At 37.6% G+C, this 17,458-nt stretch overlaps 1 protein-coding gene across 2 annotated transcripts in view; it reads right to left on the bottom strand.

Moving 5' to 3' along the window:
* The window catches only part of wdr11 (WD repeat domain 11), a 140,106-nt gene that overhangs the window by 53,304 nt on the left and 69,344 nt on the right, over window positions 1-17,458 (bottom strand). For both annotated transcript variants that reach the window (XM_016507319.1, XM_016507320.1), the window contains exons 14-18: window positions 12,635-12,743; window positions 8,252-8,376; window positions 7,007-7,154; window positions 3,052-3,158; window positions 2,026-2,140 (exon numbers count right to left, since the gene is read on the bottom strand). In XM_016507319.1, the coding sequence (XP_016362805.1) occupies window positions 2,026-2,140; window positions 3,052-3,158; window positions 7,007-7,154; window positions 8,252-8,376; window positions 12,635-12,743 (604 nt within the window). The remainder of the gene's footprint in view (window positions 1-2,025; window positions 2,141-3,051; window positions 3,159-7,006; window positions 7,155-8,251; window positions 8,377-12,634; window positions 12,744-17,458) is intronic.

Below are 17,458 nucleotides of genomic sequence, written 5' to 3'. Positions count from 1 at the left end.
TTAGCAAATGGCTGCAATATAACAAAGAGTGAAAAATTTAAGGGGGTCTGAATACTTTCCGTACCCACTGTATATATATATATATATATATTCCGTGTGCAGAATGATGCACTTATAGCATCATGGATTCAGAGAACACAGCTCTTTGCATTGAAACTTTTATGATAAAACCATAGACCTTTATTTACAAATCAAATATAATAATGGGAACTTTACCATGACGACTGTCATAACCGAACATGACATGGAGTTCGATTGCTGAATATAGAATGACAGACAGCCACAGCGGAGAGAATTGTTTACGTGATCTTTAATTTAACAACTTAATTATTAATTGGTATTCGTATTGTATTTGTATTGAATGGCTTCAGAAGACTTTGGAAACACCCCTAAATCCTATCAAATCCTTTGGATAGGATTTTAATCCTATCCAAATCACATTTCTGGAAATCAATTTCTGTCTGACCGATTATCGGATATCACATTTTTTGTGTGTCACTTTTTCACTCTACATAAAATGTAAATATGTCAGGCGCTGCTGTAGGAAACATGCTGAAAGTCTGTGGTGGAGGCAGTGTGGTTAAGTGAAGACAGTATCCAGAGAGCGAGACTGTTGGATAAGCTTTAATGAGAGAGTCAACTGATAAATACTAACAGCTGTTTTCACTCTCTTTGCGATATAAAAACATTTGTGAATAGAGTACGCAGAATAAATGAGTACACCCCCTTGGAATAAATACAAAAGATGCATTTGCTTAATGAGCACTAATTCAATTCAATTGAATAAAAACAGAGAAATATGTCATTAATACCTGTAAAATAAGTAAATTAGCCAATTTTGTTTAAATAAAGCATTGAAGAAATGAGTACACCCTATATTTAATTCAACAAATGTATAATATTCTAGTACTTAGTATGTCCTCCATAAATTTAAGTATACTACTCTGACCCTTCTTGGCACTGAGTGTACAAGTTCACATCATCTTGTCACATCTGTCGTTTATATCCTGGAAGATGACCACCTTAAATGCCCTGGTCTTTAATGGAGAGTTTTTATCAACTCAGAATCCCCCACAGGTGCTCAAGAGTGTTACATTTGGGTGAAATATATGTCCACTGAAGGATTTTCACCTTGGGAGAATGCATATCATCATTGTCATGTTGAAAAAATGCCCAACCACTCAGGGAATGAGAAGAGGGTTTTCTGTTTCAAGTTTTTGTATTAAATCACACAGTGGTGTGTATATCAATGACAGCATTGATTAAGCACAACTCTCTCACACCTTTAGCACTCATACATCCCTATAGAAGAGCTTTACTACCACTGAACTTCACTGTGGAAACCAGTTTGGTTTTTAAAAAAGTGGACAACTGGAACTCTTTTACTTACCAGATTAAATTCAGTCTAAGTCATTTTGTATAAAAGCGTTTGTTAAATGAATAACAGTATATGCATCTTGTACCTCTCTACACAATTTTACACACTACTCTAAACATAATACATACTGGCCTGTGTTATTTGAGTCAAATGCTCTTTATGAAACCATGGCTGTATACCAGTAAAAGAAACATCATAAAAATTATTCCACACAGCTCCGGGGGGTTAATGAAGGCCTTCTGAAGTGAAGCGTTTGTATAAGAAAAATATCCATATATAAAACTTTATAAATTGCAATCTCTAGCTTCCGTTAACTGACGTATGTGCGTCCACTAGATTGTGGCGTTCCAGCGGATGACGTAGGACTTTAGGCCATTATAAAGATTGGAAGAGAAAGGACATTTTTTAACACAACTTCGATTGTATTAGTCTGAAAGAAGAAAGTCATATACACCTAGGATGGCTTGAGGGTGAGTAAATCACGGGGTAATTTTCATTTTTTAACTATCCCTTTAAGGCACTGCCTTGTCTTAATGCTCTGAAATGTATGCATGTGCATTAGCTGAACCATTTCTGCTAAAGAATCAATCAATGGATTAATCATTCAACCAATCAATCAATCCATCAATAAAAAAGTAAACACACACCTCCTTGGTATCCCAGACCTCAGCTCCATCGGTGTACATCACCAAGAGTTTTTGGTTGCCTTTCCCAGGAGCAAAACGAATCTTCTTCACCCACCCACGGTGTGTAGGTACAGCCCTGAAAAATGTAAACAAATCTGACATTTTAAATGGGTCCTATTATGCTTTTTCACTTTTTCAACTTTAGCTAGTCTATAATGTTGCTGTTTGAGCATAAAAGAGATCTGCAAAGTTACAAAGTTCAAAGTCCACTTCAAAAGGTGATATTTTATTTAACAGAAATCACTTTTCAAAAACTACAACGAACGACTCGTTTGGACTACAATGCATATTTTCCGGGATTTGTGATATCACAAATATCGATGAATGGGACAAGACCTGGTTGAGCTGCACTAGAGAAGGCAACAAGTGTTATCACTATGTCGGAGACACGTTAGCTTTCCCAAGGCAGACGAACTCAGAGTGGTTACAATTACCCGGGTTTAAATCGCGCTCAAATTGATTTGATTTTGACGCAATATTTACATTGAAGCTCGCAGACGGCTATGGTAAGGGGCATGACATTTCCCGACCAGGCGCTGAGTGCTGCCAATCACAACACACACTGGCCCAGTTAACCAATCACAGCACATTTCGTATTTCAGAAGGCGGGCCTTCATTTGATACAGGAACTATTCGAGCCGTTCATGCCAGACTGGGGAGAGAGGTGTTGTAATAATGTAAAATATGTGAAAAATAATGTTTTTCCGAACAACCTAGTATGAGAGCCTGTTCTAGTACACCCCCAAAACAAAATCAAGACTTTGTAAAAGAACATAATAGGACCCCTTTAAAAACAAACTAAAAGCAACTCAAATATGGGATGCACAGAGTCATATATTTCCAGCTCAGTCCTTTATTAGGTTTCATTTCAGTTAGGATGCTGTCATATAAAGTAGTTCACAGAGTTTTGGAATTAAATCAGTTTGCGCACATACATGCATGGAGACACATTTTACTTGCTGAGTCTTTAGTAATATATATTTTTACCTTGAAAGACGAGCCTTTAGGTCCCAAAAATTGAGGTTTCCATCTACATCTCCCAGAACTAGGGTGTCTCCTTTCCACGTAATACAGGCAATGCTTCCCATACTGCCCTGGAAGAGTAGAAAAACTTCAGTTTCTTGCACACAAGACATAGGACACTGCTAATATGTCATAATCAGATAATCAGAATATGATATGTGATATTACCAGTTGTCATAGACATTTGCTATTTGATATGGTGCAAGGACCCTCTTGGAAATACTCTGTTTATTATTACTGAAAGTGAGCAGGATACCATTGTTTTCCTGAATATTATTTATTTTATGCATTTTTCCAGTTTTACTGACATTTTTCCTGATATGTAAGCATTTTCCATAATTGGATATCGGTTTAGTAATATTGGATACACACAAATTTTGTGAAAATTTGACCAAGAGCCTAGGAGTAGCTTGAAAAACTATGTTTTCAACAAAATTCAGCAAACTCAGCCAAATATAGTATAATAGGTAATGATGTTCTCGGCATGACCCAAGGAATCTTATAAGATCAGTCTCATGCCAATAGGCAAAACGAATAAATCATTATCATTTTGATGACAAGATGGCACTGTCTCCAAACTTTACCTCAGGGCATGGTGCCAATGACACATACTGACTTTTTAAATTAAATTCTTCTTCTTTTTTTTTTTTTTTTAATGAGAAACTTTTAAAGGGTTAACACCTAAAATAGTGGACATGGAAATCTGATATCGCCTTGAGCATTCTTGTGATTTTCGGTCCAACTGTTCAAAATACATATACATATTATATATACATATAAAACATCCAGTGTCCATCTCTTGACCAGCAGGAGACACTAGGGTTGTGCCGACAGACGATAGTATTGTGTATCGACGATAGTCAGAGATATCGACAGATGTATAGCAGATGTCTTTGTCGATAGTCAAGATGATATTAGGCTCATATTAATGTATTATTAATAATAATAATAATAATAATAATTATTATTATTATTATTAGTGCGACCAACTGAGAAAGTTAGTCGCAAAAGAGCGACCAGTGGGAAGAATGAGTCTAGAGCCCCTATATATGTTCAATATTTTAACCGAGCCCTCACTAACTGAGTTTAATGCCACAGTTATGTTAGAACGCATCTCATGGGGCGCGCAGTCAGGAGCGCTGTATGACTGATGTATCTGTTTAATTTAAATTTACTCCAAATATATGAACTTACCTGTTTTAAATACTTTATATTTAACGTGTTCGTTTATGTCCAATATTTAGTGTTAAACTGTTGGTCTTTAAAATAAATCTACTTTTGATTTTCACCGTTGACTGATTTTGCAGACCAGACTGATAACTTCCGTGCTCTGATGCGGCAAACTTGTCACAGGACGCGCGGTCCTAATAGCGATGTATGACTGTCATGACCGAATAGGACGCGCGGTCCTAATAGCGATGCATGACTGTTGTATCCGAATATATATGAAATAGCTGTTTTAAATATTTTTGTATTTAACATGTTAGTTTATCAGTATGTTTGAAAGTATATTTAGATTCGTGGTGCTTCCATAGGCTCCCTCTCTCTCTCGCGCGGTTTAAAACACCAAATAGTTATGAAATAGCCTATGACAAGTACAGTGAGTCTGAGTCTATCGGCGATCTCACGGACTGGTGATATGACGATTTGAAAAATTACCATATCGCCCAACACTAGGAGACACTGTGCCAAAGCTGCTTATATCATGGATGTCACAGCATCATATAACCAATAACCATATTTATTTCAAAAATGATAACTGGATGCCACTTGCTGCAAACATGGAATAAAGCAAGGTCACTGCAATGACAACAAAGTAACAAATTAATGTTTGAAATGTCCAAAACTGCATACTGAACAACTGTTTTGCATAAAAAAAAAGTTAAGCAAGCAAGTATCTTGAACATTCAGAGAATTGATGCAACAAATTAAAAGAATAGATGAACAGAAAGACACTGATAATCAAGTATATTAGTTCTTGTTTTACTGGTTATGTTGAAGAGAGAAATGGGTTGCTTATAAACACAAAATATGCACAGTGAAAAAAAAAAAAAAACGGATCTGAACAAATAATCAGAAATAAGTACACTGCGGAAAAAAGCCCCACAGGAGATGAAAGGATAATGAGGACAAAGGAGGGAGCAATTTTCTCTTCATCTCCTCTTTCATCAGAAAAGTTTGAAACTGCAAATGTTATACTCTCAAAACACTGCAAGGGAATGTTTGAAAATTCTTTTGATCCATACAGGAGTATGTACAGCTGTATCAAGGATATTCAATGATGTCCAAAATGTGCATTTAAAAACAGAATTTGCTTTCTACACATATGGCTGCTACTTAAGACAAAACAGGCTACAAGAGTGCAAAACATAAAGGTTTATGAATTAAGGAATTATTTTGTATTATTTGGGTGTAACCTTGACTTTCTCACAAAATGTGTGAGAAAATGTAGCATTCACAATGATAAATAAATACATTGAGAATACTGGATTGTTTCAAATTAATTTTCAGCTTTATGTCAAATTGTCACCACAATCAGAGGGATAATTTGACTGACATGGTGAACATATTTTTTATCCTTTAATATAACAATATTGTGTTATAATGTTATAATGAGAGGATTTGCAAGTGAGCAGAACTCAGCACTGAACAAAAATGCCGTTTTGAGTGGTGAATGGGTTCTGATGAACTAATTGGCTATTGTGATCAAGAAATCAACAGATATTGGCTACATTTCTCAATGCTGCAAAAACACATTGAAAATAGAAACCTTTGACACTCTGCAAACACATATGCACTGGAGTGACTGCCAGAAAAAGAGAGAAAAACTGTTTGACAATATGCTATTATTTTGCAGTACATTCCAGAATATCCCTTGCTCACAAATATTCCAATGCAAATATGACGCATAACAATGCCATGACGGGCCAGACTAAAATCTACCCATATAACCTTACCTTGAATGACTGATGTCTGTTCTAATGTCTGATGTCTGGGTTTTGAATTGAAGAAGTTGATAATTTTGTCATAATCCAAGTTTTCTGTTATGTATAGATGGCTGTTTTTATTATAAACATTCAAGGAAACTGTTAGTTGGAATCCAGACAGACAGAGCTATCAGCACAAAGAACGTAACATAACTGGCGCAATGTAACTTACTAATTACTAAGATACTAATTAGCATATTACTATTGTCATTATTATTATATCGTTCTAATGAAACACGACAACACATCACATTTAAAGTCGCATTAAAAAATATATATATACAGTATCGTGTTAGGTAGGCGTGGTTGACTCTTAACTTTTATAAAGAATATCTCTTTGGATTTGAGACTTTAGTCTTTGCAACTTTACAGATCTTCTTTATGCACCAAGAGCTTGTAACACTCCAAAGAGAAAGGAAAAATTGAAATCGCATCATATGACCCCTTTAAATACTGTTGTCATGGTAATGCATCAAATGTTAATACTCTTTTCAGGTGTTTTTAATGCTCTTAGAGTTCCTACAATTTCATGAAATTTCACACCAACATTAGAGTTGTTGGCTGTTAGACATACGGTAGATGTTTTTTTTTTTTTTGTCATTTCCATGATTTGTACTTTAACAAACCACTCCTAGAGATTTAATCATATCAACATCATACTTGGTGAGTCTAAACCTACATACCTTTGCAAAGCTAAATTGCAAACCCTTTGAGGTTTCATTGAACAATGTGTCAGTGGTGACCTGACAAATTCACCAAACACCAAATCGAAAATGTTTCAAGATCATGTATGACAGAGCAAGTAAATCCTGTATTTGAGTCTTTGTTTACTTTTGTAAATAAAAACAAAACAAAATTGAACAGGAGAAAAAATAAATATATAAAACAACAACTCATACACAGGATGCAAAACGCATATGAAGGACACTCACATCAGGTGGAATACGTGCCCCATCCTTCACAGTGTTGCCTTCCACGGTGATGTGATAGACCTGACCATCTGTGTCAGTAAACACAAAGTGTTCTCGAGCTGATATGCCCTGACTCATTTCAGATTTACTCTCAGCATCCTGCAACAGACTGACAGAAAACAACAGAGAGTATTGTTAAGAGTTTTGATTGAAACAACAAACCACTTAGACTAAAGCATTTGAAGTGCAGTAACAAAATACCAATTTACCAATGATTAGTGAATCAATTCTAGAAACGTGTGCTATAAATGCTATAAACCTGTATTACTCACTTTCTTCCATGGAACACAAAATGAGAAATGGTGAAAAATGCACTGTCCACCATTTTCTATACAACAATAATGGAAATTTAGAACTCTGAAATGGCAAAAAGCACAAAAAAAGTTTAATAAAAGCAGTCCATCCAACTTGTGTCTTGATTCTGAAGTCACACTTCAAGTTTTTTTTTTTTTTTTTTAAACAAAAAGACTACAATTTAAGTTATTCATTGAAAGTCTTCCCCTCTGCTGCAAAATCATTTGCAGCAGAGGGAAGCATCTTCATCCACCAAGTTTAAATGTGCACAAGCAAAAATAACATTTAAGCTGCAGCAGAGAGGAAGATTTTCATTAAATAACTTAAATTTCAGTGTTAAGCTCATAAATAGTCTAATTAATTATTAGTGCTGTCAAACGATTAATCGCGTTTAATCGCATTCCAAAATAAAAGTTTGTTTACATAATATAAGTGTGTACTGTGCATATGTATTATGTATATATAAATATATGCATGTATATACTGTATTTAAGAAAAATATGTTATATATGAAATATATTTATATATAATATAAAATATAATATAAATGTATATACATGTAAATATTTTCAAAATAAATACTGTATGTGTGTATTTATATATACATCATAAATAAACAGTACACATACATATATTATGTAAACAAAAACTTTTATTTTAGATGCGATTAATCGCGATTAATCGTTTGACAGCACTATTAATTATCAATCTCTCTGTACTTCACAAGATTTGGTATATAATTTAAAAGTTGTATAATAATTTTATGCTGCTTAAATGCAGATTTTGGAGCTTGACAGGCCCTGGTCATTATTTGTTTTCATTATTCACAAAATCTCTTTTTGTGTTCTGCAGAAGAATGAACAACAAGATCATCAGTAAACGATGACAGCTATCCTTTTTGTGCAATCAGACCTGATGACAGAGGACTCTACACTGCTCTGCTCAGCATCAGCGAGGGTAGTCTGTCTGGCCATGGCCTCTCGGGCAGCAAGCTGCTTTTTCTTCAGACTTTTAAGGTTATGTGATGGAGACCACTCCTGTTTACACAAATAAATGTTATAATGAGTCACATTGAAACATACATAACGTCTTGGTTACTATTGACTATACAGTAGATGTCATGTCAATGTACTGACACTAGGCACTTGGGAGGCCCAAACACCTGTGATACTTGTGAAACAAACACCTGTATAAAAAAAACAAAAAAACAAAAAGGGCCAATGAAAATTGGTGAGGAATTTGCATGCACCACTCCACAATACATACAGGCATACAAGGAAATGGCGTTCATCTACTCATTTAGGTTTCTGCTGAGGAGCCAAGAGTCATTCAATGGGTTGTTTAGTGTTGCGGCAGGAGGGACACAGCATCTTGTTCCCTCCAATAGGAAATGGAGGTTACAACAGTAACCAAGACGTTCCCTATCTGTCAGTCACTTTGACATTGTGTCAATGTACTGACACTAGGGGTCCCTATGGAAAATAGCACAAGAAACTGTATTGTGTTACAAGGTTTTGCTCTGCAGATGTCGGCAAGCTACTGTGTGCTGGGTAAGTGCATTCGCAACATCGTAACCTACCCAACGCCCCACAAAAGCCGTACAGTCCTTTGTACCATGCAGGGACAAAAAGGACAGTACTTACAATGGGAATAGGTCGCTTCAGCTGTTTTTTGACCATTCCTCTCTCTCTCTTTTAGCACCGAGGAATTGTTCCATTCTCTGTGCAGAAAAAAGAACACTATGGAGGCCATATCTTCTCCAAAAGGAGGATAACGTGGAGAATACATCACATAGACTTACAATCTGAGAAGTATTACATATGGAAAGTTAGTATGGCTGGACACTTGTTCTAGAATGACCCATGCCCATAGAAATACTACGTCCATTCAAGGGCAGAATGTACGGTGACATATCAGTTTGATAGCTACACATCGCATGCCACGGCATCTTGGGACTCAAGTCTGAATACAGTGCTGAAACGCTCTCATATGCATCAATCCAAACAGTGTTACAGACATGGAGGATGCCATATGCCCCAGGAGTCTCTGAAATTGTTTCAGTGGGATTGCAGCTGAACCTGGGCAGGCGCATGGCAAACTAAATAGCGTAACTGAGTCAGACTCTCCTGATGAGCCAGTGTGATGGGTTGGGCAGTGCTAACCAGGCCCCCAAACTCCATTTGAGTCGTACCAGAGGGACAATCATTTTTGACGTATCTGCGGTAGGACGCCTTTGGTCGCCTCGTTGGGAAGCACTGCGTCCTGACCCTGTGACTGTGATCATTCAAAAACAATCGCTCATCTCTGAAGAACAAGTCATAATGAGTAGATGTGCACCATCTCTTTTATACCCTTAAGCCCAATTTATACTTCCGTGTTGAACCAAAGCCACAGATATGCCATAGGCTGTGCTCCTGACGTGCACCTCTCCAAAAATGTAACACTGCGTCTATTCTACACGGACCTCAAGCACTATGATTGGTCTGCTAGAACTCCTCCCTTCTTTTTTAAAATTGAACAAAGCAAAGAACAAGTGTCTTATTATTTATTATACAACATAGCATTACACATCACTTAGTTATCCGCGACAAACAATGTTGTTCTGCCATGGTATGTACAAGTCCTTGTGGAGACTGAAAGAATGCCGCCATCTCCTGTTCCGTTGTCGTCTCCTTTTTTGTAGTTTTAAATAAATGATCTGTTCTTGGATATTTATTTGCCACTGTCACGGCTGATGCTTCTCCGACAAGCTGCTTCTTCTACAGCTTTTGCCTTGATACTGTGGGTTATACCAGCAACATGCCCCTGGATGCTGCAGACTAGCAGCCTGCATGTGTAATTGCACGTCGACGCAGACAATGACACAGAAGTATAAATGAAAACCGACGGAGAGGCTATGGCTTCTGTCAGACGTAGGGGTGTGCGATATGACAATTTTTGATCGTGGACGATAAAAATTTCTCCACGATCTGCTTTTGAAGAAATATCGCAATATCGTGCTACAGCGCACATTCAGTCAGTTACAGTTCTAACACCTCAGTCTCAATGCTGTGCATGTATATTACATGCATGCAGGTCTTAAAGGGACAGTACTGAACATGCTGTCGACTGTCATTAAAGGGATAGTTCACCCTAAAATTTAATTATTCATTATTAAAATTTAATTAGTCATTATTTACTCACTCTCATGTTGTCCCAAACCTGTATTAATTTCTTTCTTGTGCTGAACACAAAAGAAGATATTTTGAAGAATGCAGGTAACTAGGGCTGTGACGGTGGCCGTGACAACCACGTCACGGCCACCGTCATTACCACCGCGGTGGTAAAAATCTGCCACCGTCACAGCCCTACAGGTAACCAAACAGTTGCTGTTCCACATTGGATTTGATAGTAGCAAAACATTACTATGTCAAAATAGCCTTTATGTTCAGCAGAAGAAAGAAACTCATTCAGGTTTAAAACAACTTTTTTTAAAACAATTTTTATCTTTGCCCACTTCAGCCTAAATATGCGCCATTCTTTTTTATATTTTGTTACCTTGAAAGGCTTTGTCTTTATAATTGTGAAATTAGTTTGGCTGTAATGCTCAGACAACTTGCAAAATAGTAAAACCAACATGACAAAAAAACGTGATAAAATTGGGAATCATGATAGTTAAAAAAAAAAAAAAAGTGTGAAATATAATATTTTTGCCATATTGCCCACCCCTAGTCAGACGCACAAGTATAAATTAGCCTTTATGCATGGGTGAGTGGTGCATGCAAATTCCACTCACCAACTCTCACTGGCCTTTTCTCACTTCATGACTTAACTGACCACGGCATTGCATGCACGTAGTTTATTTCGTGCTTTGATATGAAAGGATACAGGCGACAGCGCGCGCCGGCGCCTTTGTGGTGCAATTGAAGAGCACAAGCTTCGAGCACAGTACCGTTTCCGTGCTCGCTTGACTCACGGTTTTGCAGGCTGCATATTCACTGACTGAAGTGCTAAAATAAATACGAGCTGACGAGTTAAATCGAGATAAATCATATATATATTAAATATATATATATAGATATATATTTTTTTTTATATCAACACCGCGCCACCGGCGGTAGTTGGTCCATTACCACCGCGGTGGTAAAAATCTGCCACCGTCACAGCCCTACAGGTAACCAAACAGTTGCTGTTCCACATTGGATTTGATAGTAGCAAAACATTACTATGTAAGTCACTGTGGACCAGCAACTGTTTGGTTTTCCACATTCTTCAAAATAGCATTTATGTTCAGCAGAAGAAAGAAACTCATTCAGGTTTAAAACAACTTTTTTTAAAACAATTTTTATCTTTGCCCACTTCAGCCTAAATATGCGCCATTCTTTTTTATATTTTGTTACCTTGAAAGGCTTTGTCTTTATAATTGTGAAATTAGTTTGGCTGTAATGCTCAGACAACTTGCAAAATAGTAAAACCAACATGACAAAAAAACGTGATAAAATTGGGAATCATGATAGTTAAAAAAAAAAAAAAAGTGTGAAATATAATATTTTTGCCATATTGCCCACCCCTAGTCAGACGCACAAGTATAAATTAGCCTTTATGCATGGGTGAGTGGTGCATGCAAATTCCACTCACCAACTCTCACTGGCCTTTTCTCAAAGTATCAGAGGTGTTTGGGGCTCCCAAGTGTGACCCCTAGTGCCAGTACATTGACACAACATCAAAGTGATTGACAGATAAGGGAACTAAGATTATTCAATAAACTGCACATTTTTACATTTTCAGAGGAGCATATTGAGTTGAATGGTGCTAAAGTTTTTTTCCCCTTTTCTCAAAAAAAAAAATAAAAAAATTCACAGCTATTTCCAGTTGCAAAGTGGCAAAAAAATGATATCTTACATGTTTATTTACACTTCAACACAAAGACTATTTAATTCTGCTCAAAGGTGACAAATGTGTTTACACAAAAAATGCACAATGTTATGAAATTAATGCAATTTTAAACAGTGAGTGAGGAAGGAGGCAGGTAGAATCCTCAGTCTCCACTCACCGTGGCCATGCCAGTTCCAGTCAATTTAATGACTGTTTTATAGCAATGCACAGCCTTCATTAAAGAACACAAACAACACATCACTTGCACATAGGGACTTCCAATTTTCTTATGTGCTAATAGATTTTACTGTGCTTTAAAAGCATCCCAAATGCTGTAATTTCAAGTCACCAGAACATATTTCACCCATAGTTTAAAACAATGAAATGTTTTAAGAACAATCACTATAAGAAACATGGCACATTGTGAGTTTGATACAGTACCAGGGCAGTGACAGTAGGGAAGTTCTTGGCCATCTCACGCAGCAGGGTTCCTGTGCGTACATCCCAGAGTTCCAAAGGTTTATCTCTAAACACCACCACCAGGTACTGCCTAAAGAAGACCAATGTACACATACAATTATTTTGTTCTCAGGACTATACCTGAATTTTATATTTAGATCAAAAAGTGTTTCCCATGTTAAAAGTAACCTACATTAAAAGTAATGAATACTGAATGAATTGGTACCCTTATGCCATGGTCTGACTGAATACTAGATATTAAAGAGGAAAGTGTGCATTAAAACCATGTAGTGCACAGGTAGTTCCAGTCAATTTAATCACCATTTTACATTAATACACAGCCTTCATTGAAACACACACACACACACACATCACTTGCACATAGAGATCACAGAAATATCCAGGAGCACAGAAAAATATGGTGAATGCAACACTTTTATTAAAAAAAATAGCTTGGTTACTGGATTGCTGCATTATACCAACGAGGGAGTAACATTGCTGTTGTTAAAGTATTTACAGTAAACTCACAGCTTCCCAATTAGTAGAGAGACACTGTACAGACAAAGGTAATTCACACACACACACACACACACACACACACTCTCTCTCTCTCTCTCTCTCTCTCTCTCTCACACGCACACACACACTTTTAACACACACACACACACACACACACACACACACTTAACTATATTAGTGAGGACATTGCATAGACTTCCATTGATTTTCTATCAGGTTAATGATATTTTCTATCCCCTAACCCAGGGGTAGGCAAGTTCAGTCCTAGAGAGCCGCAGTCCTGCAGAGTTCAGCACCAACCCTAATCAAACACACCTGGACAAGCTATTCAATGTCTTCAGGATTACTAAAGCCACGGTCACACTAGACTCTGAGCATGCAAAATTGTTTTGCATGCTGCAACGGTCGTGATATGACGTCACGACGTGCAGCGTCTTTATAAAAACCTAAATTCAACATGTAACAAATTATAATACATCTAAAATGTAAGAACATACAATCTACTCCACTTTCCTGCAGCGCTGCAGTTTTAAATTTATGTTCTTTTAATTCAGATAGAAAGTCATGCTGTGACGTATCGATCTGCCGTTGGTTACACAGTGTCACGTGATGTGAATTCGCAGGCCAGAGTTCACCAAGCTTGAATTTTGGAACGCAGTGAAATGCTAAACTTTATCGCACGGGCTTGCGTTTCCTGTCTCACGCATTCGCATGCGTATGAATGGAAGTCAATGGAACGAAAAGTCTAGTGTGACCGCAGCTTAAGGCTATAGGAAGGTGTTTTTTTTTTCCAGGGTGGGAGCTGAACTCTGCAGGACTCTCTAGGGCCAAACTTGCCTACCTCTGCCCTAACCCAATCCCTACCCCTAAACCTATACCTAACACAAAACTTTCTGCTATTTTAGATTTTCAAAACACTTGAAAATCTACTGGTATTATTATACTTGTGGGGATAATGTAGGGAATACCAGGTACGTACACACACACTTTCTCGCTCAATAATTAATAATTCAATCAAATAAATGTAATCTTACTACACTATTTTTCTCTGTGTCTGTTTGAAAGCAGGCAGAATGCTAGATCTAACAATACAACCATTGTATAAGTGAGATAATCCATGGCTAGGTGTGCATTACATGATTTTAACTATACATTACACATAATGAGTTGTTCTAGACCAGTGGTTTAATATCAATTTTAGGATTCACTGCTCTAGACCAGTGTTTCCCCACCGGGGTGCCGTGTAAAAAATATTTTTAAATTGCTAAAATGTTCAAAAGAGCATCTATTATATAATATCCATTTCTGATGTCGCCAATAATTAGAGGTGCACCGAAATTTCGGCTGCCGAAAATTAGTTCACCACTCAGGATTCACTTTCACGTGGTGTGACGCTCTGCGTATTATCCCGCTCTATGCGTTTGCGCTTCGCTCAGTCGCTCCACTCGTGTCCCCCCCCCCCCCACTGAACAAAGGGGACAAAGACAGAGGTAATCTGATGTAATGAATGATGATCATATAAATAAACTAGATGAGGTAGAAGTTTGTGAACAAACTTTGTGTTGGCCTAGTCTAGAAAGCCTAGTCTAAAAGTTTAAAAAAGGGTAATAACAATGTCTGGAGTTCCAGAGATCCAAGATTTTTCGTGTCACATGATAATACCTTTTGATAATATTTTTACGCTATAGTTGTGTAGTATTTGGGTATTTATGGTATTTTTAATTTGAACCAGCTAATTTAGTAATGTTTGTATCAGTGTTAATTTCGTTGATGAATAATTTTCGTCATGATGTTCGTCAACGACATTTTTTTCACTGACGACAATGAGACGATAACGAACTAAAACTCTTTTTGAATGACAAAAACTATGACGAAAATATATTGACATTTTCGTCAACGAATAAAAACGAGACGAAAATGTTAGGGAGGGACGATTTGGGAAGAGATTAATTCAATTTCATAACGAATCTGCTGTGTGGTTCGGAGGTTAGATGCGTACATATGAACCGGCGGGACATAAGCTAAAATACACTTGCTGCATGTCGCATAAAACGTTCAAAAATGTCAATATGTGGGAGTAAGAGAAGAGCAGACATATCAGGGCTCCAGACTGCGACTAAAACCGTCGCATATGCGACCAAAAATATTCATTTGCGATTGAAGTTTTTACTGAGGTCGCCACTGGCGACTATATATATTTACATTTTATAACTTAAAAATTTGCATGTAATGCCTTTTTTCCTGGTTGTTTTGCGATCACATATTTTATGTTCACGTATAGTGGAAAAAAGAGTTTCAAACAGTCCTCATCTCTGCCGCACAGCAGCATTGTCGCACACCTGCTAAACGCAGCTCAGTTGTGCAGTGCGAGAGAGATCGAAATGACGGACGTGCAAAGTGAGTGTACAAAAGCAGCGTCTATTTTGTGCACAACTTGAACAAACTACAACAGGTAAAGCTGTCAGCTGTGTGGATATTGGCAATATCGTTAACAATTCGTGTTTATAATCATTACTAATATGGCTTCTTCTTATCAAGATCTTAGTCTATATGCTGTGTTCTGTTAATGCGTGAACTTCATATTATTTGAAGCACACTTGCCATCCAGTAATCGCAAAAAGCTTTGTGCTTTGTCACTTTTTAATAAACAAAGTACCAGAGCTTTAAAATTATTCCAAATTCATAACGAAATTCAAACAATAAATAAAGTTTAATGCGGCAGGCACGATCGCTTTAGCGCCTCAGTTCAAGCGGCAAGTGAACCCATTTAATCTTTCTCTTTACTAATATAGTACATAATGAACATGAATTAACATAAAAAGGTAGGCTATTTTATAAGAGAGCCTACAGTACAACTTACTGAAATGTCTCATGTAATCGCTCATTCTGTGTTTCAAACTGCGGAATACGTGTAAAGCTTGTAAACATTGCAAGGTAATATATACCTCAGAATAACCATTCGGTGTCCATAAGCTCATCAGTCAGCTAGAAATAAAGAGGAGCATTTTGCTATATTTATGTGCTATTGCATATTAATATTTTTTTACTTAACCTGTTGTCTACATGATTCAACTCCTCCTATAATATTGCATTTTGCTAATTAAGAAAAACAAGACTGAAAGTGTGAAAGACATACACTCTTAAAAATAAAGGTGCTTAAAAGGTTCTTCACAGAGCCATTTTTGGTTCCACAAAGAACCATTCTGTCAAAGGTTCTTGAAAGAACCACCTCTCTCAATTTTTTATAATCTGAAGAACCTTGATGATGTGACAGTCACCAAGACCATAACAACACGTGCAAACCAAAAGCCGTGGATGACAGCAGAGGTTCGTGGGCTGCTAAAGACCAGAGATGAAGCATTCAGATCAGGAGATAAAGCAGCCCTCAAAACAGCAAGAGCCAATCTGTCCTGTGGCATCAAAAATGCAAAACGGTCGTATGCTCAAAAAATCAACAATCAATTCACAGACAGCAGAGACACACGGAGCCTGTGGCAAGCCATTAAGACCATCTCTGACTACAAGCCCCCGCCACAGGCCTGTGATAATGACACATCCCTCCCGGATACACTCAACCACTTTTATTCACGGTTTGAAATGCAGAATGACACACCTGCACAAAAACTGCCCATACCTCCCAACGACCAGGCACTCTGTCTGTCCCCAGCTGACGTTAGGAAGACCCTATCTAGGATTAACCCACGCAAGGCTGCGGGTCCTGACGACATACCTAGCCGTGTATTGAGAGACTGTGCTGCACAGCTGACAGATGTCCTAACAGATATCTTCAACACCTCGCTGAGCCAGGCAGTCGTCCCCACATGTCTCAAATCCACAACAATCATACCGGTACCAAAGAAATCACCTGTGTCCTGTCTAAACGACTACCGTCCCATAGCACTGACTCCAATCATGATGAAGTGCTTTGAGAGATTAGTCATGCACAACATCAAAACCAGCCTCCCCAACACACTCGATCCGCTCCAGTTTGCATACCGTCCAAACCGCTCTACAGACGATGCAATTTCCTCCACCCTCCACCTGGCTCTTACCCACCTAGAAAATAAAGACTCCTATGTTAGAATGCTGTTCATCGACTTCAGCTCAGCATTCAACACAATAATACCACAACAGCTCATCAATAAACTAAACATGCTGGGCCTTAGCAATTCCCTCTGTAATTGGATCCTGGACTTTCTATCTGGAAGACCTCAGTCAGTCCGTGTCGGCCACAACACCTCGAGCACTACCACACTGAGCACAGGTGCCCCACAAGGCTGTGTGCTC

Source organism: Sinocyclocheilus anshuiensis, unplaced genomic scaffold (assembly GCF_001515605.1).
Source record: "Sinocyclocheilus anshuiensis isolate Anshui unplaced genomic scaffold, SAMN03320099.WGS_v1.1 scaffold1938, whole genome shotgun sequence".
NCBI lineage: Eukaryota > Metazoa > Chordata > Actinopteri > Cypriniformes > Cyprinidae > Sinocyclocheilus > Sinocyclocheilus anshuiensis.
The sequence above is the reverse complement of the archived record's forward strand: the minus strand, read 5'-3'. Positions and strand labels throughout refer to the sequence as shown.